Source organism: Calypte anna, chromosome 3 (genome assembly GCF_003957555.1).
Source record: "Calypte anna isolate BGI_N300 chromosome 3, bCalAnn1_v1.p, whole genome shotgun sequence".
Taxonomy (NCBI): domain Eukaryota; kingdom Metazoa; phylum Chordata; class Aves; order Apodiformes; family Trochilidae; genus Calypte; species Calypte anna.
The window spans coordinates 12,890,542-12,917,108 of NC_044246.1; the positions used below are offsets into that span (position 1 = coordinate 12,890,542).

Genomic DNA, 26,567 nt, shown 5'->3' on the forward strand with positions numbered 1-26,567 from the left:
ACCCAGGTACTTCAAGAGCGTGCATAGTGCAGATGAGGATGTATGAAGCTAGGTACTGTATAAATTGTGTTACTCTAAGATTATGTCCTGTATCGCTGGGCTGTAAACTCAGAAGCTATCAAAACATACAAGGTTGTGGGATCTGCGTGATCATCCAGCTCCACAGAAAGGCTTTTGGGGCTTTTGGATTTTCCTTGCTAAGGTGTCTGACAAAAGTAAACACAAGAAAGGAGCTCTGAGATGTGAGCAGTCCTGAAGTGGTGCTCTGGAGAGAAATTTGGAAAGGAAAGGGAAGAATGAGTTTAAGTGAGGCTGACACTGATCTGCAGACAGATTTGCTAGTTGGTAACACAGCTAGAGTGAAAGAGGTACCAACAAATAGTAGTGGTGGTGGAGAGGAGAAATTGAAAGCATATTTGGCATTAAAGTTGATACATAGGCACTTTAAAGGTAAAGTTAATTTAACTGAGAACTCCCAGTTAGCACAGTGATGAAGGAACATAAAGCAGCCAGCCACATAAAAAATTATTTTATCAACCAAGCAAATGTAATTTGTAGGGCACTAAACACAAATATCCCACTGATGAGGGAGTTGTGAACTGCTATCTGAAAGTACAGGTACTTGAGTCTATCTGCTGCTCAGGTCTCTACCCTAAAGGTTTATCAGCTTGCAGGGTAGGGGTATTTGGAGGATTGTGAGAGAAAATTGAATTGGGTCAAGATACTAAAAAACTAAATGGAGGAGAGCTGCAAAATGCATCTCAAGAGCTTGTTCTCTGGTCTGCAATGAAAGACTGGAATCCTCGTTATCAATAAATGGAACTGGGGGATGTTGATAACAATTTACTGATGAGGACTGCTGAGTGAAAAGGTGAATGAGGTGTGTGTAAGGCACAGATGGGCCACCTTTTCACACCTTAAACATGTAGGTGGTGCATATAGTTCAGCAAGATGATCCCAGCCATTTTGAAAGAGACTGTCTCATTTCACAGGCTAGTTTTGAGGTTTTTCAGAGTCTGCAAAAGAGAAGATTTCTAATATTAATGACAGCAAGTCTCTGAAAGATCCCATTTTGCATTAGTACCATCATGCAACATCATGCATCCCTCTGAACATGGTCTAGGGGACACAGGAGCTTTTGATATCTCCAGTAGTAGTGTGCAAACCCCACTGTATACACAATGGTTTCCTGGACACCCAGCAGGCATTTCAAGGTGAGTAGGGCATTCAGCTTGTTCCAAAGGGGGTTGTACCAACATGTTGGCAAACCTTATTTCATGGAAACTAAGATCCTTAATCAGGGGTTACAGACAGTTAAAAAATGGTCTGGTGCTTGTGAAGGTTGCCAGACATAGGCCAGGAAGTTGTTTCACTGAGCAGTGACAGGCTGACAGAGAAGGAGAACATATGTCTGCAGCTAGGAGCATAGGATAAAGCCAAGTCCTGCCCTTGTAGTGCAGAAATACATCCTTACCTGGTAGGCTAGTCATTGTTTGCTGTACAGGGTTTTGATAGTTTTTCCCCTGACACATTTTTGTCTGACATAACTAGTACTACAAGAAATATGAGGCTTTAAATAGTTTGTTTTATTGCTGCTATCATTATCCCAGAAGAGAGAGCTGTAGGGTCTAAATATAGCTTGTAGTATACAAGTTTACTTTCCAAGTATACATGGAAAATTATAACCTAGAGTTGAATCAGCCAGTGGGAGTCTGATTATCCTACCAAGGAGACTGTTGATGAAATGAGGAAGGGGATAATCTCCTAACTTTCTGGAAAGGACAGAGATGGTGACTGCAGGTTCCCCTTGCTGCCTTATCAAGGCTTTGGTGGCTTCTCTTAATTTACTCACCAACACAATCCAAAAAGTATGTTCAAATAAGGAAAGAATTGGGAGAAGTAATTACCCATAAAGCAGAGCCAGGATGAAATTTAGCCCCATCGAAGTAAGTAACAAGATTACCCTTTTCTTTCAGAGGGTCAGGATTTTGACCTCTGAACAGTCATCAGGAAAGTTAGCTTCATATGTGAAAGCTGCTGGAAGGGTGCATTTCAGTTCATAAATGTTCATTAGCTTGTGCTTCTCAGTGGGTCAGGCAAAAGTGTCCTGTCTGTGTTTATCTGAGGCAGATGGGCGTTTCTGGAAAAAAGGACAGGGCTAATGAGGAAACAGATGTCCATATCACAGACACAGGGCAAAGCAACAGCAATAGCTATGAATAGAAAACTCTTTAAGATGCTGCCAGGAGAGTATTCATATTCTTGTAATAATCCTTACAATCAAGTTGGAAAGGAGTGATACAGCCTGTCCATATTCAAGTATACATTTTAATTAGATTATTTGCTGAAAGGGTGTGCATGCTGTGTCCACACTCAGAACAGACCAGCGTTGCCAGACCAAATAGTAACAGGGATATATTTCTGAATCCCTGCCTGCAGCTAAAAGATTGCTATTTTCACCTACACACAGTCCAACTTTCACTGCCTTTGAAAACTCAAGCCTAAAAGCCTAATTAACCTTTTGTTCTACTCTGTTTTTGCAGTCTAAAGCCTCCTTAGTTTACAAAGCCTATGTAGTACTAATGTGATTAATGTAGGACAACAAAGAACCATCTGTGGGTATGCTAATTTGAACAGTTTAGTGTAGTTGCTATAAAGAAAGCTTCTTCCCCCTCAGTAATTATCTTTTCAGTGCAGTGATTTATTACACGTACACACATGGATGCCCAGAGGCTGTCATTAATTCCAAAATACAGCTTATCAGAGTTGAAACTCTTTGTCAGAATCCACATGAAATGCTAATTTTTCGTTCCCTGTTTAGAATTATACTTAGTGTTTCCTTCTGCTAATGGTTTTCTTGGAAAACTGAAATAGAATGAAGAAAACAGCTGTTGAAGAGGTTGGATTAGTTTTTCGGGAAACTAGCATATTGCCAATAGAGCACTTTAAAAATCTTATCTTGAAGAACTCAAAAAATACCTGAACACTCATTGTTTTTAATGAAGTAGGAAAAGTTGTGCATGGAATTTCTTGAAAAGTCCCCATATGCTTAAAATTAAATGTATATGGGCCTGCAGAAGCTAGTATTTATATGTTGATGGATCAGATTCTGTGATCGTGTTTTCCCGTGGCTTCATCATGGTTTAAAATAAATTTTGAAGGTATACTCTGCCCTCCTACATTTCTCCCTAAAATACAGTAATAATTTTATTTTCTCTGCATGCTGTATATTTATTTTCTGACATTTAGATACTGAAAGTGCTTCACTTCATAAGAATTGCTATTTAATGTTACTTAGCTACTAAGTTAACCTTTTTTCAAAGAAGTTCTTTTATGATGATTATACTGAGAAATAAATATATCTCCAGAAACTGGGCTGGGTTGCTGTTTGGACATTGATTATGTGTTTGAAAAGTGTGGCTCTGCAAACTTGCATTCCAGTAAATTCCATGCAGAAGTGCAAAATGAGTTGGACTGATTTCTCCTGCTGCTACTCTGTTAGCTCACAGAAATCAGAGGGTCATTTCCAACTGTTTTTTTCTGTATTCTTTGAAAACAGATATTGCAGTTCTTTCATTAGCAACCAAACTTTGTTGTTTGTTTCTTTTGTCTCTAGGTGTTCTCACTAATCGGTTAATTATTGAGACAGTCAACTATAACGGAGGCAGTAAAATCTGGATATTTTATTTTTCCTTAAAATTGGGGTTATTAATAGTGGTTAACAGTACAGCTATAGCAGAAACAGTTGGAATAGTATTTTCAGTGGTGTTAGTAGGTACAGTTGTAATTGATTTTCATAAAGAGGAGAAAAAATTATGCCTGTGTATTGAACCAATTTGGAGATCATTCAAATGCCACTCCCAAAGAAGCCTGGTGTATACCTACCAGAATGAGTCAAATTTTCAGAAATGACACATAAACTCTTCCAATCTTAATTTGCAACATGAGATGTGTATATTAAAGCACTTATTGCATTTAAAAAAACTGTCAAGACAGATATTACTAAATAATATTTATTGTCTGACCACTAAGTCATTTGTAATACAGACATTGCCCAGTACTTTGACAAATTCTAAATAGTATACAATTGGTCTAGAAGTTTTGTTTTGTTTAAATTCAGCAAAGTGTCTTATATGTGTGTGATTCTTATTGAAAGACAAGTTATTCACTTGATACTGAAAGAGCTAAACACTTTCTGCTCAGTGTTATTACTTAGTCATTTAAACAAAGCCAGTTTTTGAAAAGAATAGAAGTCTGCATTCCGAGCCAAGTGCAGAAGTCCCCCTTCAGAAATTTACTTTTCCATGGTGCTTAGGCCTGGAATCAGCTGTGGGCTGCTCATGTTGAGATTGCTTGGCTCCTCAGGTACGTGGGACAGATGGGATGAGAAGGGCTGCAGTACTTTGTAGCTGCAGGTTTAATCTGAATATTTCAATGCCAGCTACCAGGGCTGTGATGGTCCAACTAGTCTTTCTGCTTCTACAAGTTCCCCTTTCTCAGTCCAGTTTTCATAAGAACCTTCTGGATATCGTGACTATCCTTCACCGGAGACTGCTGTGCATTTAGTTTTTTATGCCTTGTTTCCTTTAGTTCTTTATGCCTTGTCTCCATATAATGTGTGGTGTTGAAGTTATAAGTTACTTCTTCTGTTTATGCATGTAATGTGAGTTGGAAAATGTACATTTTCCTTTTTTTTTTTTTTTTGAGATAAATTTTATTCATATAATCAAAAATCACCTATCAAATGTGTAGAATGGAAAACATACAAATGAGATCTATTGTATCAAAAGGTGGATTATTATTGTAGTTAATACTAAAGCAGCTCTTACTGTTTTTCAGCCTTGTTTATAAAAAATTTGAAATGCCTTTTAATTGCATCAACTTAATAAAGTAAAAAACCAAACCCTGATCCAGTTTTGATAGTTGACACTATTATTTCAGTTATCATTTCTCCCAAAAAGCAATTTGAGTGCAAATTAAAGACTGCTTACATTTGTTTATTTTTGTATTGTTCAAAATTCTTATAGAGACCTCTGACTTCTTTGAACTCTTGCACTGTTTTTCTTGAGCAAAAATGTTTTCTTTAAAGTGAAGATAGATTTAAATAACATCCTGTCAGAAGATTGTGGCTTTGACCAGGAGACATTAATAAACATGTACATTCAGTTCTAGAACTTTAAGTTAAATATTGTTAAATACTGTATGATTTTGATGAGCATAAACTCAATGTGTTAAGCATGGAGATGAAAGAATGAATTTCATTTTATAGGAATGTTTCAAATTCCAGTCTGTCTGTGACCAAATATGGGCCTCATGTGCTATCTGAAAAGGGTAGGTGGTGGACTTGCTCCTTGTGTCCAAATGAGCTACAAGGCTGAAGGCAGAAAAGGCAGCTTTACACCACCTTTGTGTTTCCTGCAATTCTCCATTGGGCCAGCTGGTCCTGGGTGGTCTGAAGAGCTGTTATAATGGTTAACACAGCCAAAACACAGTGAACTTCTCTTCTTAAATAGTCTTCCAGCTGGAGACTGCCAAAAGGAAACACTTCAGAGCTGATATTCCAAGCATCAGCTTTTGCAGGTTAGGTCTGTAGCAGGAACAGCTCTCTGCTGATCAGCTGGGCCTTCTGCACCGTGTTGCTTGGCTAAAGTGGGCATCAGGTTCTTCAGGCTGTGTTGAACTGTTCACATGTAGAAGACCAGCTGGCTGGGAGGCGTTTTCATATTTGCTTTGTGAGGAATCTAGTAAAGTATTTCAATAATTGGGCAAATTGAGGTTACTGTAGCTTTATGATGCACCCAGTGAGTCACACAGCATATTTTACAGTAACCAAGCAAAGCATATTCTGTCAGCAGCGACAGGTACAGATCTCATTATAAGTAGGCACAGGAAGTTTTTGCTAGGATTGGATGTTTGCACTTGGAATCATTTGTTATCATTGGAGAAAGGATACTCAAGCTACATTATAGTGTCATTAATCCTGAAATAAAGCTGAAATGATTCAGTTCCTGAGTGTGATTGGATTAGGTATGCCATTGCTCAAGGAAAGGTAGAAAAATATTGCATGTTGGTTTCCAGTAGAGAACTGAAGTAGTGTCAAAGAGCAGCAGGCCCCAAAACTGTTTTAATCTACTTCAAACAACATTATAGAATTGGAGAATGCAAGCAGAACACTGGGAGATAATGTCTTCTGCAGCATGTCCTCCCCTCTGGCACAGACATCATACAGTGGAGAAATTGGTTCTACTGCATTATACCCTTCTGTACACAAAAACCTACACAATAGTCAAAGGGAAACCTTCCATTAGGTGCATAAATGCTTTGTCACTTAAATTTAAGTACATTAGAATAGAATTTTATGCCAAATCAAACTTTTCACTTTTTAAAGATTTAATTTGTTTATTTCTTTTTCAGTCATCACAATTCCCCAGTGTGTCATTCATGTAAGAGAGCTCAAAGTAAATCTATGCTTGAGAAAAAGAGCCCAACCCTCATAATATAGATCAATATGTTCAAAAACCACTGGGTTTTGTATCCTGAAGCAAGGAATAACTGTTTAGAGAAAAGTAAAAAGGGTTAAGTTCTTTTGAAAAAATGTTTGGTTTTGGTTTTTATTATTTCTTCTGGACTATTCAGTCCTTCCCTTAATTGCAGTTATTAGAAGAAAATCAGTTGTTTTATTAACTGTTGCCTGCACCTAGACTTTCTGAAATTTAATTGTGATATTCAACCCATGCATTTGAAAGTTTATGTGTGTATGGTCATGAAAACTGAGCTCAGTCCTGAATCTGCTTCTATTAACTCCTTGTGGAACAAGATTCTAGTATAGTACTTTCAAAGCACAATTGTTGTTTGGGTTATTTCTAGTGTGAAACCTTGAAGATTGCCTTACTTTAGACAGAAATGCAAATAAAATTTGTTTGTGAATGTTCTTAGAAAGCAAGGAAAAAATGCTATCTGTAAAGTCAATTTGCATTTTGATCTCCTAGTTACCCATTCGCTTCCATCTTCTGTGTATTGATGTATGCAAAGTTCCTTGAAGATTAAGTTGGTTTAAGACGTAGTAAAACTGCATATAACTAGCATGGCTTATAGCAAGTTAACGTTAGCAGGTTTCTTGTTTATATGAATACTGTCTTACTTCGTTTCTATCTTCCTGTGCTTCTGTTTGGTTTTGGAGGTTTTTGGGTTTGTTTTTTTTTTTAAGAGCCAAGAAGATTACTTTGTTCATAGTCATACTTCACATGAGCAGACAAGCATTCAGTTAGGATATGGTTGTTTTAGCTTGTTTTTCGCCCCCCGGGAAATTCAGGGGCAGTGAGTCATCAACATATTGCAAGTTTCTGAGAGCAGGTTGACCTGATACCCAGTAGACACATCTGTGGGAAGCTATCAGCCACCAACTGTTGTTGTTGTTAAGAGAGCCTGATTTAAACTCTCCATAGTGGGTAAGATTGTGGGACGGATTAGCAGCAGTGTGGTCACAGCATTGGGGTTGCTGGAAGGTGGGAGCAGTGTGGTGGCTCTGGAGGGGAGTGTGGTGACTGACCTCACCACATGTCAAGCTGTGTGCTCAGGAGAGGATATAGGAGGAGCCGAGACACAGCAATCTCATCTTTACAGTGCTGCAGCACCACTGTTAAGACCCTGGTTATGGCCAAGCTTCTGTGCACTGGGATGAACTTGTGAGAGCAGAGTCACCAACAAGGCCAAGGGGATGGCATGTGGCTTCCACTGCCATCTTAGCAAGTCCAAAATAAGAGTAAAGCTTTCATTTTCTTGTTAAACTTTCATGGAAATGGACTACCAAATCGAGGAGCATAGTGTGTCAAGGCCAAGTTCAGTGTATTTGCCATGTACAATACTGAAGGGTAACAGCAAAGGGTGAGGCTGTCAGGCCAGAATGGCAATGCTGATGTGCCAGTGGGGTTTCATCAGGTTATTACCACTGAGAAGGGTCGAATCATTCACATTACCAATCACCAATATTCACTATTATGAAATCAATACTTTATTTACCAGCTCTTTATAAATCATAAATAACAGCTATTATTTATGTGAGGGTTTGCAGTGGAGCCATGCAAGGTGTGGTCTAGAAAAGCTCCTTTGCTTAACCTTTTTTTTCTGTACCACTAATACAGAGCCTTTTTACCAATGGAACTTCTTTACTCTGTAATGAAGAATGTTAATATTTAATAATTAATTTTAAATTAATATTTAAATTAATATTTACCTGGCCTTTAGAAAGTTCTATTTACATGTGAGTGGTTTTATAGTACTGCTGCATGGCCCCTTAAAATATTTCCTCTGTAAAGATAAGTGTTTGATCAAATCACTCTGCAAGCATGTAAGCAGTTCATATTTCTGTACGACAAAAGATTATTCAAACAACTTCAAAGTAGTTTTTCCTATAATTTTTACAATAGACCAAATTAGTCCTCATTGCTAAACTAATTTAAAACTGAAATATATTTTATCAACATACACAAGAAACAGAGGGCTAAAAAGAAAAACTCAATTTGTTAATCTTGAATCATCTTTCTTTTCTGCTGCCTGCACAAGTTGATTCCAGTGCAATTTGCACAGCTGGGCAGGCTGGCAGGTGGTAGGAAACATTTTGGGTAGGTGGCCTTTTACCACAATCTGAAATAAAGTAAACTTATAATAAATCTGGAAGAGCTTTCTTTGTTTATCCAAAGCTGCTAAATAACCACTATTCTTACATGTATGTATGTTTCTCTTGAAAATTTGAAGGTTTGTTGTTTTGGTTTTTTTTTTTAACAACTTTTGGCTTGTTTCTTTTGAATCCCTTGATAGGCTTGTGTAATTCAGCACAGAGCATTAAGTTAGTAATCGTGTGGACTCATGAGAAGACATGCCTTGGAAAAGAGGCCTTAAAAATACACTGTATTTAAATTATGCTGAGGCATCAGAATGTGCACATTGAAGTTAACACAGGACAAATGTTGCAGGAGAAATATCTGTATCAGGGAACTTTAGAAGGAGCATTCATTGGTATTTACATACCTAAAAGCCAGTACTTAATTGTAGCTGTACCACATTGAGCAGCAGTAATAGAACACATGTGAATGTGATGTTATAATATTAAATACTAGATGTGTGCAAGAATCAGTTCATCTGGGAACAGATTTAATACAGAGACAGTAATGGACACTAATGATGGCATTTGTGAATCTTTCTTGCAGAATAGTTCAATCATTTGGAAAGATGACTTTGAATTACAAGAAGATCCCATCTACCTGCAAATTAGCCACTTCAGTAGATCGTGTCATGACATTTTTGCTAGGCAAGACTCTAAAAATGGATTCTCCTTTTGTCACCAAATGCATCCAATACATTCCTATACCACTTTTAATGGGCTGGGTTTGTTTTGTTTTTAAACTCTGTAATCAGAATAAGTCATACTCTATCTTCCTCTAGCTTGTTTCTGATGACTGAGTCAATGTTTCATCAGACCAAGTAGAATGGTTCCATGGTTTAGCGTTTGAGGACTGATCTGACAAATTACCAAAAGGTAGAAAATTCAATAGCTGTTTTATAAGTGTTGCAGTGTTTGCTTTGTATTCACTTCCAGGTATTTCATAGTCTTCTGTTATGTTCCAAGTTGTGCTTGGTATGAAAGTGGAGAGTTAGTAATGTGTCTTTTCCTCACAACTTTACAACAGTATCAAGGTTTCTTTTTAGGGTTATTTTAATAACATCTCTGGTTTACTAGCTGTTAATATTTAAGTTCATTCCTCGCAGTAGCCACAAAAGATCATGTTATTGAAACAATGGTATTCCTTTTGGGATCTGTTTGCACTCTGAAGATGCTTTCAATCATATTTTGAGATTTTGGGGTGAAAGAAAGAACCTACTCAGACTAAGCAACTGAAGAAATTGCCTAGAAATATTTTATCAAGTGCATCAGAACAAGCCTCAGTAAATATTTTGCATTGGTGCAATCCATAAATAAAATACTCCTATGCTTAAGTGGGGCATCCTCTTGCTCAAAGATTGGATGGGTCAAAATGTAGACTGCTATAGGAGAATATTTCAGCTGGTTTTCATGCTGTTTTCTTATACTGTTCTCCTTTTTAAGTAGTCCACTCCCTCTGAGGTCAGAAAGTCACGTAGTCTGGGAATTTCACTTGAAAATTCCTTTGAGGCAGGGCTGATCCTTTGTAATTCATGTGGTTTCCATCACATTTTATCCAAAGTTCTAGGATATAAATAATCACTCTTTGTCACGTGTGGCTACATGCATAGAGGTGAAGTTGATCCATGTCGTGTCAAGATACTAGATTAGGTATAGCATTGGAAAAGCCAAGGGATAAGCTCAGCACTGAATATTTGGAAAAAAATCACAGCTGATATAGCAACTGCTGGAGTCTGCTGCACTGTGAGCTTATGGTGCAGGCTCCTCTGAAGTGGGACAGGTAGCCAGACTCATAGAGAAAAATTGAGGTAGGAACATGAAAGATTTTTTTCTGTAGGTTTCCAAAGCAAACTTCAGCATGTGTTATTTTCATATTCAACCTCTTGATTGTTTTGAATCAGGTAGCAACATACAATAAAGTCGAATAAAACAGTGACCATTTTGTATAAACTAAGAGGAAATACATATATTACATATATGCACATATATAAATAAATACATGTATAAAATATACATATATATTATAGATAAAAGATCTATTAATACCTGATTTCCAAGGAGCTAGCTGGAATATCTGACTTCCCCTTGAAGCTTGTACTCAGCAAGGTAGGCATTTTTCTTGTTCAGAATAAGGATGGAAGGTCTTATGTAGATACATTGCATGTAAATGTTTTCAGGTAGGTCTGTTTCAACGTGCTGTCCATTCTTCTGAAAGAGGAGATGTGACAGTTTATGACTGAGACAATTATAGGATAGGGGTGGGGTTTGTGTAGGGTTTTCTTACTATTTTAAGGTTTTGATTATCAGAGAAAGTTACATGGGTGCTGTCTGCTGAAACAGCACCCTAGTTTGGCTGACCTGGTTACAGATGGTATCCAGATGATTGTCAGACAGGTTCTGTTCTAAGACAAAGTCAATTATAATTACATCCCCAAGTTTGGTAAAGGCCCGAGGCCCATTGCTTGGGGCCTGAGAGAATGATTCAGTGAGAACCTGAAAGAGACACTGGTGCAGGGAGCCTGGTAATAGCAAATGTAACAAAAGCAGTTGGTAATTATTACAAAATTGTGTTCTCATGGATGCAGTCCTTTTTGTTCCATATCATGTGTTCTGTACTTCCTAAAGCACATTCTTTCTATTAGATGGTAAGCTCTTAAGGTTAGAGATGGGATTTTTTGCACTGTGCTTCTTCCAGCACAGTGAACCTTCAGGCACTACTGAATACTAATAAAAATTGGACTTAATGTGTCAAGCACTGTTCTAGCTTGTATAAAGTATACTGCTTTGCTTAAAACTTGTCTCCTTGACTGTTCTTGTATTTGACTGCACAAGCAATCTAGTCAGGGAAAGAGGGGTTAATAGGCCAGTCAACATGTATTTGTTTTTTAAATCAGAGTATTTGAGAATGGTGAATAAGTGTCGCTGTTTTTTCTATCATGTTCTCAGCTGCGATTTAAAAGGTTATAAATCAAGTGTTGTCAGTATGGGGAAAAAGTGTTGATTAGAGAGTGAACTTGAAACAGATCTCCTGCACAAATTAAAAAAAAACCTTTCTGAAGACAGAAGAAGATTAATTCATGTTTCAGTGACTGATTATCTTCAATTTTCCCACAGATATCAATGAGTGTCAGTTACAGGGAGTGTGCCCTAATGGTGAGTGCTTGAATACCATGGGCAGCTACAGATGTACATGCAAAATGGGATTTGTGCCAGATCCTACCCTGTCAAGATGCATACGTAAGTAGCAGTGCTAATTAGTGCAGCAAAATATAGATACTTAGCTGTACTTTAAATGAGGATTTATTTACTGGCCTCAACTCTTATAAGATGTCCCAGTCTCTCTTGCTGTCCCTGCCTCCTCTTGCCATCTTATTCACTATATTTAGTCAGTTTCTGAGCTCATGCCTCTTTTCTGTCTCTGTCCTGGAATCCTTGATCTCTACCAGAGGCTGATCACGATCCTTGCCATTTTCTGGTTTTCTTGTCACCAAAACTTCGAGATCACATCCAGCTTCCTCAGAGTCATCAGTCTTTCTCAATAGCCCAAAGTTCTCCTTCCCAAACTTCTTTCTCCCTCAACCAAAATCAACTTTGTGTCCTGCCCTCCTCTCTTCCACCTCTGCAGCTTTGGTGTGGGTAGTTTCCATTACTAAACATTCAGACCAGGATGATCTTTGGCACATTTTACTTAAGAATAAGAAGGATTAAAAATTAAGAAAGAATTAAAAATTGTGAACAGCATGAATGCAAATATTTTCCCGTTAATCAGTTTTTACTTGGTTAGAGATCTTCTGCAAGAAGAAAGGAAGGCACAGAAAACAACTAAATTTCTCACTTTTTTGAGGGGAGAAGAATATTTACAAGTGCAAAATACCTCATTTCCTAAGCTCTTTACCTGTTCTGTCTTTAGATTTTTAAAATATAGTCTAGAGCTGTAGGTAAATTCTTTTGGGTTTTTATGCTTCGTTTCAGAGAAAGCTTTTCATAATTTTGCAGAATTTCTTATCATTTTGCAGTTTAGCACCAGAAAAAAGAGCTTATTTTCATTTTTGCTTTTCCATGTCGTGTTGAAAATCAGTCTTCATATTTTTTGAGTTTAGTGAGCATATTACCCATATGTATGTATGTTAATGTGTATGCATAAATTAGGAAGCTGGACAGATCTTTGCCTCCTGTTACTTCATACTAGTCATACCTCATGGCCTTTGGGTCTTCCACATTAAAACTAAGTGAAGGAAAATGTAAATATGATTGTCTCTTTCATAAAAGAAGTGCTAAGGATATTCAACTTATGCTTAAAAAAAAGGATACTTAATCCTTTTACACTTTTATTTATATAGCCTACTTACAGATGAATGTTCCAGTCACTACATAGGCACATACCTTCACACAACTGTATATTACCAATGATTGACCTAACAAGTGAGAAAGCTGATTTTGAATCTTTATCACGGCAGCATGGCACCTACTAGTTTGGGATTCTTAATTTTTTTTTAATTTAATGTACTTTTTATCCTTGGTCAATGATGAGTTGGGATTCAGGAGTGTCTGATGTGAAATAAGAAATTTATTTAGTGTTTTGATTATGTCTTGAGAGAGGTTTTTGAAATAAAATTTGTGCAGGTGGTAGTATTAATCCATTTAACCGGTATTGGAAATCTAGTGGTGTTTCTCTGGTTTGCTTTTCATATCATCCTCTCTTCCACTTCCATTGCAGCTGACAATCCCATAGTTGCTGAAGAGAAAGGACCCTGCTACCGGTTTGTCAGTGCAGGAAAGCAATGCATGCATCCTCTTTCTGTTCAGCTCAGCAAGCAGCTTTGCTGTTGCAGTGTTGGCAAAGCCTGGGGCCCACACTGTGAGAAATGTCCACTTCCAGGAACAGGTAAGAAGCGTCCATTAAAAATAAAAGCTCTTGTCCCCATCCTATGTTTGTTATGCATGATGGAAAAAAATATATTAGGATTGATTTTAACCAAGAAGTGTCCATCAGTAAATTATGACAGTTTTCTACATGAAATTCAAATTATCACATATGTAGTAGGGTTCTGTTTGTAGGGTTTTTATGATTAAAACAAAGGAATTACCTTTATGTCATGTGGCAGAATTCTATATTGACAATATTTGCATCTCAGAATATGGCCTTAAACTTTGATTCTTTATCACATGAAGATAAATTTATTGTACATTTTATCCTGACTATAGATACAGGCAAAGAACCCAAACACTGATGCTCTTCATTCATTAAAGGCTCCAGTGAAAGCGTGGCAGCTTTTAAGAATTAGTTTACCAAACAACATGTGTTGTAGTTTATGTTACAGTTAGTGGGGTATGTGTTGAGAGTATCTCTACTTCCTAACTTTTTCTGAATATCTTCACCATGCACTTTGAGGAATGTCCTAAGTATGGCAGTTCAGCATTTCAAACCACCTTTCATTTAAATAATTCCTCATTTGAGGCTTTTTATCCAGATTTATGGTCAAATTAATTTTTTTTAAAACTATCATTGCATACTGGAATATACCTGATATCCAACCTGTTCAGTATTTTAGCACAGATATTTGTAGTGGTGACACTGTTCCTGATGAAGTTGCTGCTTCAGATGTCACCATTACAATAAAGCTCATGTATTTTCATGTATCTGCTAGGTGCTTTGGGAAATCCATAGCTAGCATCAGAGACATAATGAGACAACACTGATTTTAAATTTGGCTTACAGAAATGAAAGTGACTGGCATTTTTGAGCTGTTCAGCTGATTTTTAAGCCATTGTTTCATGCATGAGCATTGAGTTGCTAGCTCACAGATTAGGATTTTAAAAGTCCAGTTCACTTCCATAGAAACAGTTTTTCTATGGCATTTTAATGGAGACAAAACAAATATTCTCATCATTTGACTCGCAATTTAAATGCAAATCCTTTTGATCATTATAGTTTTGCGTGAGGTTTTATGCCCAATAAATATATATATTTTTGCAAAGGTGACTGCTCTCTACTTGTAGAAGTGCATCAGCCCTTGAATATTATGTGGAATTGGTTATTCTAATATTTAATTGGCTAATCTTTAGTAATAATAATGACAAGATTTAGAAAATCTGAGTAGAAAATTCTTACGAGCCATGTGGGAAACATTTTCCCCATTTCATGACAACTTGCATTATTTAAAAACATGTTCCTTTCTATAACAGGTTAAATTCATAATCTTTCAGAGTTTTCAATGAAAAATGTGGGAAAGTGGGATATCCAAGAAAGGGTAATGTATTTACCACAGCATCCCATATTTAAGACTGAATTAAAAAGTTGTGATCTTACTCTCTTTTAAAATATTGTACGAAGTAGACCAGCCCTAAAAGTGAGACTGGAAGTGGCCAGCTTTGTATACCCAGGTGTTAAGAGCACTTAGCAGAGATGTTTTAGAATAAGGATCACATTTCTTTTCTGCATGTGGGATAATGTGACTGGAAACAAGATTTCCTACATCCTGAGTATGCATTTGAAGGGATAGGCATCAATTTTCCTATGTCATCCTCCTTTGACCAGAATTCCCACCCTCAGTTGTTTTTTGTGGCAAGTTTTGATATTAGTATTTTTCAACAGATAGTATCTAATCATTCTGAATCCAATCAATTTGACCTTTCATCTTTTCCATTACTAACACACCATCAGAACATGGTATGGAATTAATGCATACAGCAACTTCATGTCTAATTTAATGAATTAATCTGTAGAATATCTATACTTAGTATTTTGTGGTTTTGTTTTATTTTATATTCTAATTAATTTTAAAACTGCAATGTATTTAAAGCAGAATTTATGAGTTCCCTACTCCACACATCTCTTGAGAAGCTGTGAGAAATCACATCAGGCACATGGGAGACTAAACTTTTGGTGCTTCATCCCAACATAGCTTCATCGGGAGCAATGAGAACAAGGAAGCACTTGCCCCCTCAAGAATACTGAAAGTTTCCACATCCCTGACAGGAGCAGAGATATTACTGGTGATGGGGAGGAAGGCTGACCTATATTTATTCTTAATTCTAGTCTTCCACTAGGGCTGCAAAACCTGATGCTCATGTAGAGCAGATCAGAGCAGATGCTGCTGCCTGACTTTCACTACCTTTTTTTGTAGCAGTTGTATAAATGAGATTATTTCCCCTCTATTCCAGTGATGATTTGTTTTTTTTATGATTCCCTGTCTTGTTTTCATCAAGCCCACTGAGGTCAGTGGAAAGACTCAGTTCAGGGGAATTTGGATCAGGGCTGGTGCAAGTCCTCTGAGTAGTCAAATGGGATCCTGTGAATGAATGTTGTGGCTAGCTGATATTCTTTTGATCCTCTAATACAGGGTGGTGAGCTTTTTCCTCTAAGTCTGGCAAAAAGAGAATGATAGAAATAGCTATCTTCATTTCTGATCCTAGGTAGGATGGTGATGACAACAATTTGCATATTTAAGTTCATATTCAGAAAGGATATACTGTTTGAAGAGGATTAATACAAAAATTTATCTTGAAATAATGATAGATTAAACGTAGCTAAAGAAAGATGGTTAACTGGAGTGGAAACCTAGGAAAAACAGCTGGAACATGCTTTCAGGAGAATGCTCAGTCATATTAGCATGCAATGCATAGCTTGTCTTTAAATATATTTTTTGTAAAAATGTATATACAATATGAGATTAAATTTATTAGTGGTAGTCATTATATTTTCCACTATGTCAACATATTGCACTTTTAGACTCCTAAAAGGAATATTTTCCCATCCCAAATCTAGCTGCTTTTAAGGAAATCTGCCCTGGTGGAATGGGTTATACGGTTTCTGGCCCTCACAGAAACAAGCTATATCATCACCCTGCAGTTAGAGTACAGCCACCTGTCATTGGCAAGACCCCGATTACTCAACCTGTTGCTAAAGGTACTTCTCCTCCACCTCTCCCAGCAAAGGAAGAGCCAGTGGAGGCACTGACCTTCTCACAGAAAAGTGAGACTGAAATGGCTGTGCAAGAAGGTGAGAGTGGGAAAATTTAGTCTTTATTTTTATGCATGTGTTTCTTTGGAGTAGCTGCATACAGTGCAGGACAAAGGTGTCCCTTCCCACAGCAGTGTTCCATGTCACCACATATATTGTGTTATATGATTTATTTCTGAAATTTTATGTATAGCACTTAGCAGATGCTGAGAACACCATGGAGAGAGAGACTGCCTTAATCTCATCCATTTTTATGATAAGAAATAGGAGACATTTGTCATAAGACTTTATAGAAAGATATTTTTAACATATAGCAAAGGACTCAAGTCAGGCTTTGATTTATTGGTTTTTGGGCTGCCAGAAGGCAAGGGGTTTCATCGTCTTCCTTCTGTACAGTCCTGTAGATTAGCATCACCTGATGTGGGTGTGCATCCCCTTCTTGTGGTCTGCTCTCACCTCTGCAGCTGTGCTTTCCTTCAGTGTGACCCTGTTGGATTAACCCCTCTCTGCTGGGCTGTTTGCTGATTAGTTGACTCCTCTAAGGCATTTTTCCCAGATGTTTGTTCTCTGCAAGTTCCTCTAGGAACTCATAGCAGTCGATACATCCTCAGTCTAGAACAAATGCAGAAGCAAAGAAACGCAGAAGGCAGCACTGTTAGAAATACATTTCCAGCAAACCTGGGTGAGCCAACAGTAGACAAGAAGAAATACATTGCCAAAGAGCCCTCTCATGATACTTAGAGGGATATTTCCAAGTAGGAGCTATGTATTTGTATATCAGGCCATTATTAGAGTTTCAGTCAGCTGACTTCACAGAATTCTGTGTGACCTGGGTTACTTTCCAGTTAAAATCACTGCTCTAGTTTTGATTTCAAAAACAAAATGGAGCTAAACTGAATCTGGAGAGAAAAATAAGCCATTCAAATATACTAACAGACTGTGCCGAACCAAAATCTTGCGTAAACCTCTAGGCTTTTCTGTGTTGCAAAGTGGAAAAAAGTGGTGTATGATTTCCTGAAATATTACTTCATTGAGCAGAAAGATTGCCACATTCTAGTAAACCCTAAAAACACAGGAAATCTGGAGAAAAAAGGAGCTGTTGTTTTGGTTTTTTTTTTAATAAGAAATGTTTTAAAAGTATGCTTTCTCTCAGTCAGTAATGAAACATACACATATTCTACATTCCATTTTTTATGTTTGCATTTGCAATTTTTGTGATTTCATTAGAAGTACTCCTAATTCTGATAAATAGCCTCTCCGCAAGTACTGAAGGAACTAGACCAAGAAGAGTGATTTTTATCTTTTTTTTTTTTTTTCCCAATTTCTCCTGTTCATTGTGAAAAGAAAATATTCTTACAGTTTTGTACAGACGCATGTAGATTTTTTTAAGTAAAAGACATTTGGAAAAGGTGAGCTGCAATGGAAAATAAAAACTCATATGGAATTTCTACCTTCCCTTCCTGGAAAAAAAGAACTTTTGTGGAGACAGCCCACAAAACAAACCACTTGTGCTTGCTTCAAGACAGATTTCAGAACTTCATTTTTTTCAACAAGCAATTTTTGCAAATGTTGTTATTGGTAATTAAGATATTAATTTACCTTTAAAGTAATTACAGATCTTAATAGTCCTAGAGGACTATTAAAGAAGTTTAACCAGTGTATTAATAACTTGTCAGTTTCTTGGATTGTTTCTAAGTAAACAATTGAGAAACCTGTAAGGCAGCTGAATACTGAGTAAATTATAAGAATCGGTCAGTGTGTAGAATCTTACTCTCATTTCAGCTTAGTTTTTACTCTTGCTTCGGGAGCATTACTTCAAACTTGCACCATTTTGACATGAGCTTAGAGCCTGAAATTCTTCTGCAATGGCAGTGACCATTTTCAAATGTGTTTGTAGTTTTACATAGAATGTGGAGGTCAATGTTACATGAAGACTGATTAATTTTCTTTTTCTTCTTTCTGATTTTAGTGGCAACTGCAGCCCCTGATCAGGTAAAACATGATGTGATTTATGTAGAAATTAGAATGCAGACTATGTGTAGTAGCTGTGATACAATAATTCTGAAAAGCATTTAGGATTTAAGAAGAGCAAACAACTCGCTGTGGATGTACAATGCAAACCCTGAGGCAAAGAGAGCTCATGGTAGTATTAAATACAACAACAGGCAGGTAGTGAGGTACAGGAAAGAGATTACTTTAACCTCTCTCTAGGACATTGGTTGAGGGTGTAGTGCTGTATTGTTCAATCCCACTCTGAAGCCTGTATTTTAAAGGGGATATTGAAAAATGTAGATTTTATGAAGCAGAGCCACAGTTATTGGCAATTAGAGAAAATCAGCCAGAAAGTAACAGTATGAAACTTTGAGAAGCATTTCTGACACTGGATTAAGAGACTTCTATTCAGGTTTCTAAAGTAATTTCCTAAGTGTTTTTAAGATTGTTGTGTATTCAGTGGAGAAGAGCAGGTGTGTATCTATGTGAAGTTCCCCATTCTGTAGCTTTCAAGTTCTCTGGGGTGAAAATAATAAATACGATTCCCTAGGAATAACTGCAGCTGCCATTACTTCCTTTTCCTAAAGGTTTACAAGCATCTAGCACTTTTCTGAAAATAAGATCAGTGGAATAGCTAAGAAAACCTTTCACAGTGGTCAAAGACTTAGAGATGTGTGTGATTGTATATGTTTGTGTGATGCTGAACTCCAATTAATATTACTCGTAAGCAGTTAATACCAGAGAGTGGGAGAAATATGAAGGAACAAAGCCACATGAAATGTCTGCTTCAAATAAAATCAATGTTAAAATGTATGCCACTGTGTAAACATGGTATTCCATGTTCTTTCAGGCTTAAATTGGTGGCAATCAATGATCTGATATCAAAAGCCACTCATGTGAGAATCTTAGAATTCTGCTTCTCAAACCAGGAGTTTTTGAGTGGTTATGAAAGCTGAGTTATGAGAATGTTTTCATTCTCATGAATGAAATTCATGTTAATCATTCTTTTAATTGTTAATCATTCTTTTAGGAATTAGCTTCTCTTGATCAAGAAAAGCAGCCTGATCTAGAGCCTGGGCAGCCTCAACTTTCTCCTGGAATTTCAACCATTAACCTGCATCCCCAGTTTCCAGGTAATCTATTTTTACTTGTCTTTTAGTATTGAGAGGGCTTACAGTTCCCAAGAATGGGAAGATAGCTGTTGTAAGGTCAATGAAAAATTGATTGCACCTTCACCAGCATTTTTTCCATGAGCAGAATACAATAAAAAAATAGCATGCAAGTTGAAGTGGAAGGAATTGTGAGGCTGACTTTGGCTGGCTGACTTGTTAGCAGGCAGACATGTTTTAGGCAAAAGTGATATCCTAGATTATGTACATGAGGATTTTAACGTCATCAGAGTTAAGGTCTGTACCTCTTTCAAGACAAAACTTAGATACTTTCTTGTAGATTTGTGCATGAGTTTTACTGCAAAAGTTTTACTGTTTTCTTTGTTTCACACCTCGGGGACTTTTCCACAAGCAGTAGAATGATGGAACACCCAATTATACTATTTTTTTCCTGCTCCAGATGTAAGCAGAATAAACTCATGAAAAGCTTCATAGTGTCTGAGTCATTCAGTATCATGCATGAATTCCTTAAGGGGGGGAGTTGAATGCTTTAAGGGGTTTTTTTTGGATGTGATTGATTTCCATTCCATGTCACACAGTAGTGATTGAGAAAACATCTCCTCCTCTGCCTGTTGAAGTTGCGCCTGAAATCTCTACTTCCAGTGCAAGTCAAGTAATTGCACCTACTCAAGTTACAGGTATTGTACTTCCTGTTTAGAAGTAAAATAAATTTTAAAGTGACTGAGTTCCTGACACTGTAACTTGTTCCATGCTGCTTCTGAATTATAACAGTGAAGGAGATGTAGCTGTAGAACAGAAGGAAATGCTCTAGGGAGAGACAAAGTACAGAACAGAACAGCAATGAGGGTACTGTCAACAGCACCAGGAATGATCCCCTTAGCCGCCATTTTTGTGCCCACACATAAATGACAAGGAAAAATTAATAATTCCTCCTCAGATTATGTGATCTGCAAAGGCCAGAACTGGAGACTTCTTGGCTACAAGTGTAGCCACATGTGTTTATGAAGTATAAGTGGTCATGTACTTTGAATGATGTAGACTTTATGGGATGTAGATCAGCATGTTCTCCAAGAAGCAGTTGAAGAGTTACTGTAAGATCTACTTTAAAGCATTCTTTTGATGTTTGTGCTTCTTTCTTTTTTGATGGAATTAAGTTGCCTTTTCTGCATCCATGTGTCCAGAAGTGAAAATAACTGAAATGCAAGTAGTGCTCCTGTCATAGCTGAAACTTGCCTAAATGATGGCAGTGTCCAAAATGGATGTAAATTTCACTTGCTGTAAATTTGTAAACAAAAAGGTGAATGTACTGTGTGTGTCACATTGACTAATCTCAGAATTAACACAGACTTTGAAGTAATTGCAATATCCAGGTAAATACTTTAAGATGCAGTATTTTATATGATAGAGGTATCTAGATCTACCAAGAGGTTTCCCAGCTCACAGGGGAAAATTGCACATGATTTAATAACACCTCTTCAAACATGGCTTTCCTTCATGCAGGAATAGCTTTTTTATGTTGCACAGAACCTGTGCAGGTTTTAAATCACCCAGTTGTTTGAAGGGTATTCTGTCTGCAGTTAAATTCTCCTGAATCTACTGCAAGAGTAAAGAAAGTATTCTGTCCCTCTGTCAGCATACAGATTCATTTACCTACAACACAGTTTGTCAATCCCATATGAAAGTTCTGCTAATGGTGACTGTCAAACCAGAATTTAGACATCAGCTTTTCCATGATTGTGCCCCTTCTGCCAGCCAGCTCCCTTCTTCCTTACAGGGAGAGGAAGTTATGCTTCTGGGAATTTATTAATTAGGAAAAAATGGTAGTTTTCCATGTTCTGCTGGTTTTTTTCTTTCCTCAGGAACAGGACTAGAACTAGAGAACTGTGTGCTGTAAGCAGATCATTCTGTTGTTCAGACACAGTTCCAAATGTTGTTCAGATATTTAAGAGATAGTAAAGTACAAGTAAAATAAGATTTGTAGGACAAAATCCTAAATTTTATTTGAAAACCAAGTGCAATCCAAGTTGAGGTGTTTTTGAGTGCTTTGCTTCTGTAGCGTAAGATTTCGTTACATTCAAATGTAACCTATTTCTGAATAGCCTGGATAAACAGGTCTTATTAGAGATGATAACTTCTTTTTCAGGAATTACAAATTACAATTTTAGCAGGAGCACATATACTTTGAGAGATTCTAAAACTACTGTAAGGGTTTAGCATCCAATGCTGCCAACATCTGAATCTCCTTACCTTACAAAATGCATCCAAACCATTAACAGATGGGTATTCTCTAAAAATAGTTATCAGCTCACTACATATATTTTCTTAGTCTTTGATGCAAAGATTAAAATTTATAAATTTTTATTCGATGTTATCTTCATTTTACTTTACTTTTTATATACCAATTTATGGATCCTGGATGGGGCATATAAGAATATGTCACTAGAAAAATCCTACACAGTTTCTAGATCCCTCCAGATAGGGAACCCATTACAGAAACTCAGGACTTAAAAACTTTATTTACAGTTGTTTTCAGGCCTGATCTTTCTACTTGGTTTACAGAATATTGTACTACTGAATTATGTGTGAGAGTTTAACATTAAACTTTTTTTTTTGTTTGCTTAGAAATCAACGAATGCACAGTTAATCCTGATATCTGTGGAGCAGGACACTGTGTTAATTTGCCTGTTGGATACACTTGCATCTGCTACGAGGGGTACAAACTTAATGATCAGCAGACAAAGTGCTCTGGTATGAATGGATGCTTTCAAAATCCTGAAATTACCATTCTGTGAAATGCTTGAAATGCAGCATATGGTCAGGAGAAATATGCCACAGTGCAGACAGAAAAGCTAGCTTTTGTATGTCAAAAATTGCCAGCTAATCTCTGATGTAGCCTTTCAGCCCCACTCATTGATTGTGAATTTAATTAAATGTAACGAAAGCCTTTTCCATTGTGAGATGAGAGAAAAAGCAATTAGATCATCTCTGCTCAGCTTTGTATCAGGTATCTGAAATCATTGGACTGCTAGTAAGAAATACACTTCTGTATGGAGAAAGATTCTGACATTCTGTTTGTCAGAATTACTTGCCCAGCTACCAGCTCTGCAGCTGAAACAAATACAGTCATTTTTTTAGGCCTTCCCTTTTAACCTTCCACTGAAAAGAGAAAATATATCATAAACATCCCAGAAGCACACTAGGAGATCTGGAAAGTGAGATCTTCATCCCCTTCAAAGCTAGTAAGTTCTGGAACAGAGGGCTCTGATAAACATGGGGCAGAGCCCAGATAGAGGATTTTCAGATTTGGAAGCAGCTGTGTTCTGGTTCCTCTTTAACTTGGAGCAGAAAGAGGAGTTTTTATCATGTTGCCAGATTATAAACTATAAACTTAAAATTCTAGCAAAAGTTCAGTAGATTCACACTGATATATGTGCTGTCAGGTGCAAATGCAGTATTAAAAAATAGTTTACATATGTACACAGCCCAGTGGCAACTTTCAGTCCTCCTGTTTGATCCAAATTTTGTTATTGTTCCATGCTTGCAGCTTGCGCTCAGCTTGCGCTCAGTGGAGTGATTTGAATAGTGATCATGTCACATTCTTCAGGAAAATGCAGAATTCTTACAGTCTAAGCCAAAAGGAGCATTTTTTCCAACCAAAACTATTTAATGCATCTTTGCAGCTCTGGGGGAGATAAAAACTTGTATTTTTTCAATTAGTTAAAATAATTAAAAGATCAGTCTTTTCAAAACCATGTCATAGAATCCACAATGAGAATCACAAGTAAGTATTTTATAGTCTTATGGTTTTATATCTTTTATAGATATTAATGAGTGTAATCAGGCACCCCATCTCTGTTCCCTTGGACGCTGTGAAAATACAGAAGGAAGTTTCCTATGTATTTGCCAAGCTGGATTCATGGCCAGTGAGGATGGAACCGACTGTGTTGGTAATTACTGGTCTCCTTTAAAGAAAATAAAACTATGAAAAGTAATTAAGAAGCTTATCTAAACTCCCCTGAAGTCCCCTTTTCATCTTTTCTCAATCTCGTTGGTACTGGACTGATGTTTGGAAGTTTTTTGTGTCTCACTGCATATTGTGGTGATGAAAATAGTTGAGTGGCTCCTACTACTTTTCCCAACTATCATTTATTAAAACAAGAATTTACTCTGTATCATGCTTGTTTAGGAAAATGACCATTTAGTAAAAAAGCCTGTGGAGGGAAATACAAATATTCAAAACTCATTCAATTACTAGCAGCTGTAGTAAACAGTGGTTTTAAATATGGCTGCGAGCAGCCATGGACTGCATGGAAAGCAGCACAGAGTGAAGTGGGTGTGATCTTCAAGTTTAGTGTTGCCTTAGGCACAATATACATGCAGTGACATGCACTGGGATTGCAACCATGGGCAGGGCTGATCACTGCTCTTCCTACAGCCTGGCTGTTTCTAGATTTCATTGTCTCTGTGACTAGAAGCAGTGAGGTAAAGATGGAACTATTCAGTAGGAACAGCTGTATGGCTGTGGCTTGCAACCAGCTTGAAAATCCAAACTTGCCTGTGTTTAATTAAAGCAGAGTTTAAGGGAGATGCAAACATTTGGTAATCCCAGGGTGAAGCAAAGTTTTTCTTCTCCTCTCTTTTTCATCTCCAGATTTTGATGAATGTTCAAGACCTCATACTTGTGGAGAAGGATTTTGTGTAAATACTCTTGGATCATATAGATGTGAATATTGTGATAGTGGATACCAAATGAACAGGAGAGGTGAATGTGAAGGTAGGTTGGACTCTTCACCAGCAGAAATACATTAACAGTTGCCAAGACAAAAAGTTGCAATAGGAGAAGCCATTTGTTTGCATTCACTGCTGTTTCTGATCTCAACAGAAAACTTTACATCTATTTCTTTATTTGTTAAGTCTTTTCATTGGATGAAAATATTAAAATAACTCAAGATAGATGGTCTTCCATATTTGTCTTAGTTATTTTCTACCTGCTATATTTCTTTCAATTCCTTTCAGTCTCTATTTGCTATTTGATTTCAGATGGAATGTCTTAGCACAATGGTTTTATATCTATTTGTATTCAAGGTTCCCTTTCCCTATCCCACTCTGCTCATTTTGATGGGGAATTTCTCTAGCTTAGTCTTGCTGCTGGATTTCTCTCATGGCTAATTTCTTAAGTTAATTTGCCTTCAGATCATTTAGTTTTCCCTGTACACCCCCACTCCATCTTCATTCTGCCTACAAACTGTACTCACTCAAGCTCTGTTATGAGCCCACCCTGGGAAACATTGAGTGCGAAGATGTTTTTGTAGAGTCTGTTTAGGTAGAAGAGTGCTACAGGCATTGCATATAATTAAATATTCTTATAAAATCTTCTTGTGATTTCTTCAAGCTTTGCAGCATTTAGCCTTTACTTTGACTGAAAATTTATGTATCAAATATAGTGTTTATGTTGTGTATTTTAAGCACAGATACAGTCCAGAAACCTGAGAGCAGGTTTCAGCAGGAGTGGATTTTTTTTGTTAATTAGATAATTAAAAAATTGCACAGCAGTTTCACTGAGAAACATTTGCAGGTCTGCATCACATTAGCTAAAGAGGTCTGTTGCTGTTTCATGAGAAAGTATTCTCAGCTGAACAATCATGAGTCAATGAAAAAATGTGATTTGCCCACATCCAGTGAGTTGCTTGGAGATGAGATGTTCAAACCTCTAAAGGTTTGAGAATTGTCCAGTTAAATTACAGGGATTAGAGGCTCCTCTCCTTCTGTGAGTTTGTTCCTAAAACTAAGAGTAAGTTGCCTCCCTGCTACCTCTGCTGGAGTAGCAGTCCTTACTTGCAGGAGACACAACCTCTAGGCTTAGGAAGGGACAACCTCTAGGGAAGGGACAGGACTTTAGGAAGGTGGGCCTGGAAGTGACTGAGAATTTCATTAGTTCTGTGCACTGTATGAGTCAAAGATTTGGTAGGAAATATTATTGTTATTGTGTAATTAAAGACCATATTATGAAATGATATTCAAGTATGGAAACAGACTGGAATGAGGCTGCCCACACAGTTTTAATTCCAGCATCTTCTGATCATTGGTAACTTGACAGCAACTTGTCTTTGACTGTCATTTTTGTATGCAGTCTTTTAGACTGCATATATTGTGGGTTCCATTTGTGCAGGATCAAAAGTTCTCAGTAGATGCTCAGAACCTGGACATGAGATCCATGAGTTTTTCAGGTCCCATCTCTTGTTTTTTGTCATGGGTAAACTCTCTGGTGCAACACTGTCACCCGAAGCATTGCCAGCCTCAGTGATGAGTGTGCCTTCTTTCAGGACATGATTAACTCCCTCCTCACTGTATAAATTTTGATTATCATTCACACAATTAAATGTATAGTCCACATAATACTTACATGCTGCATAACTCTAGGACAGTGGAGAATACTAAATTCCACTTTGCTTTGAGAAACTAGAGCTATGGTTTTGTTGTTGTTGCAAATGTACTCCCAGTGTCTCTTGAGACTGACTTTAGGAGGAACCTTAGGACACTCCAATATGGTAAAGGGGTGATGTAAGCAGTCACTCTTGCATATCCAATCCACAGATCTGATCTGCTGTATGTTATGGAGGCCCTACCAAAAATCCCCAGTATAACAGAAAATTCAGATTTGGTTGCATGTACCAGGATCTAACTTGTTTCTCAGTGATGTTTCTTTCCTTGTTCAAATCTATGCACTCATGCCTTCCTGTGTCTCTAACACAGAGTATGCAGTTCTTTAATATATTAGTATAACATAAGCACAGTCAGAAGAACCACTTTAGTTTATTTTTCA

General features: G+C 37.2%; 1 protein-coding gene across 9 annotated transcripts in view; it reads left to right on the top strand.

The window, feature by feature from the left end:
* The window catches only part of LTBP1 (latent transforming growth factor beta binding protein 1), a 179,312-nt gene that overhangs the window by 103,876 nt on the left and 48,869 nt on the right, over positions 1-26,567 (top strand). For 5 of the 9 annotated variants that reach the window (XM_030446778.1, XM_030446768.1, XM_030446775.1 and 2 more), the window contains exons 10-18: positions 11,774-11,896; positions 13,377-13,544; positions 16,428-16,661; positions 18,592-18,614; positions 19,645-19,747; positions 20,323-20,421; positions 22,367-22,492; positions 23,566-23,691; positions 24,396-24,518. In XM_030446778.1, the coding sequence (XP_030302638.1) occupies positions 11,774-11,896; positions 13,377-13,544; positions 16,428-16,661; positions 18,592-18,614; positions 19,645-19,747; positions 20,323-20,421; positions 22,367-22,492; positions 23,566-23,691; positions 24,396-24,518 (1,125 nt within the window). The remainder of the gene's footprint in view (positions 1-11,773; positions 11,897-13,376; positions 13,545-16,427; positions 16,662-18,591; positions 18,615-19,644; positions 19,748-20,322; positions 20,422-22,366; positions 22,493-23,565; positions 23,692-24,395; positions 24,519-26,567) is intronic. The other 4 variants (XM_030446769.1, XM_030446770.1, XM_030446772.1 and 1 more) reach the window with 4 other exon arrangements.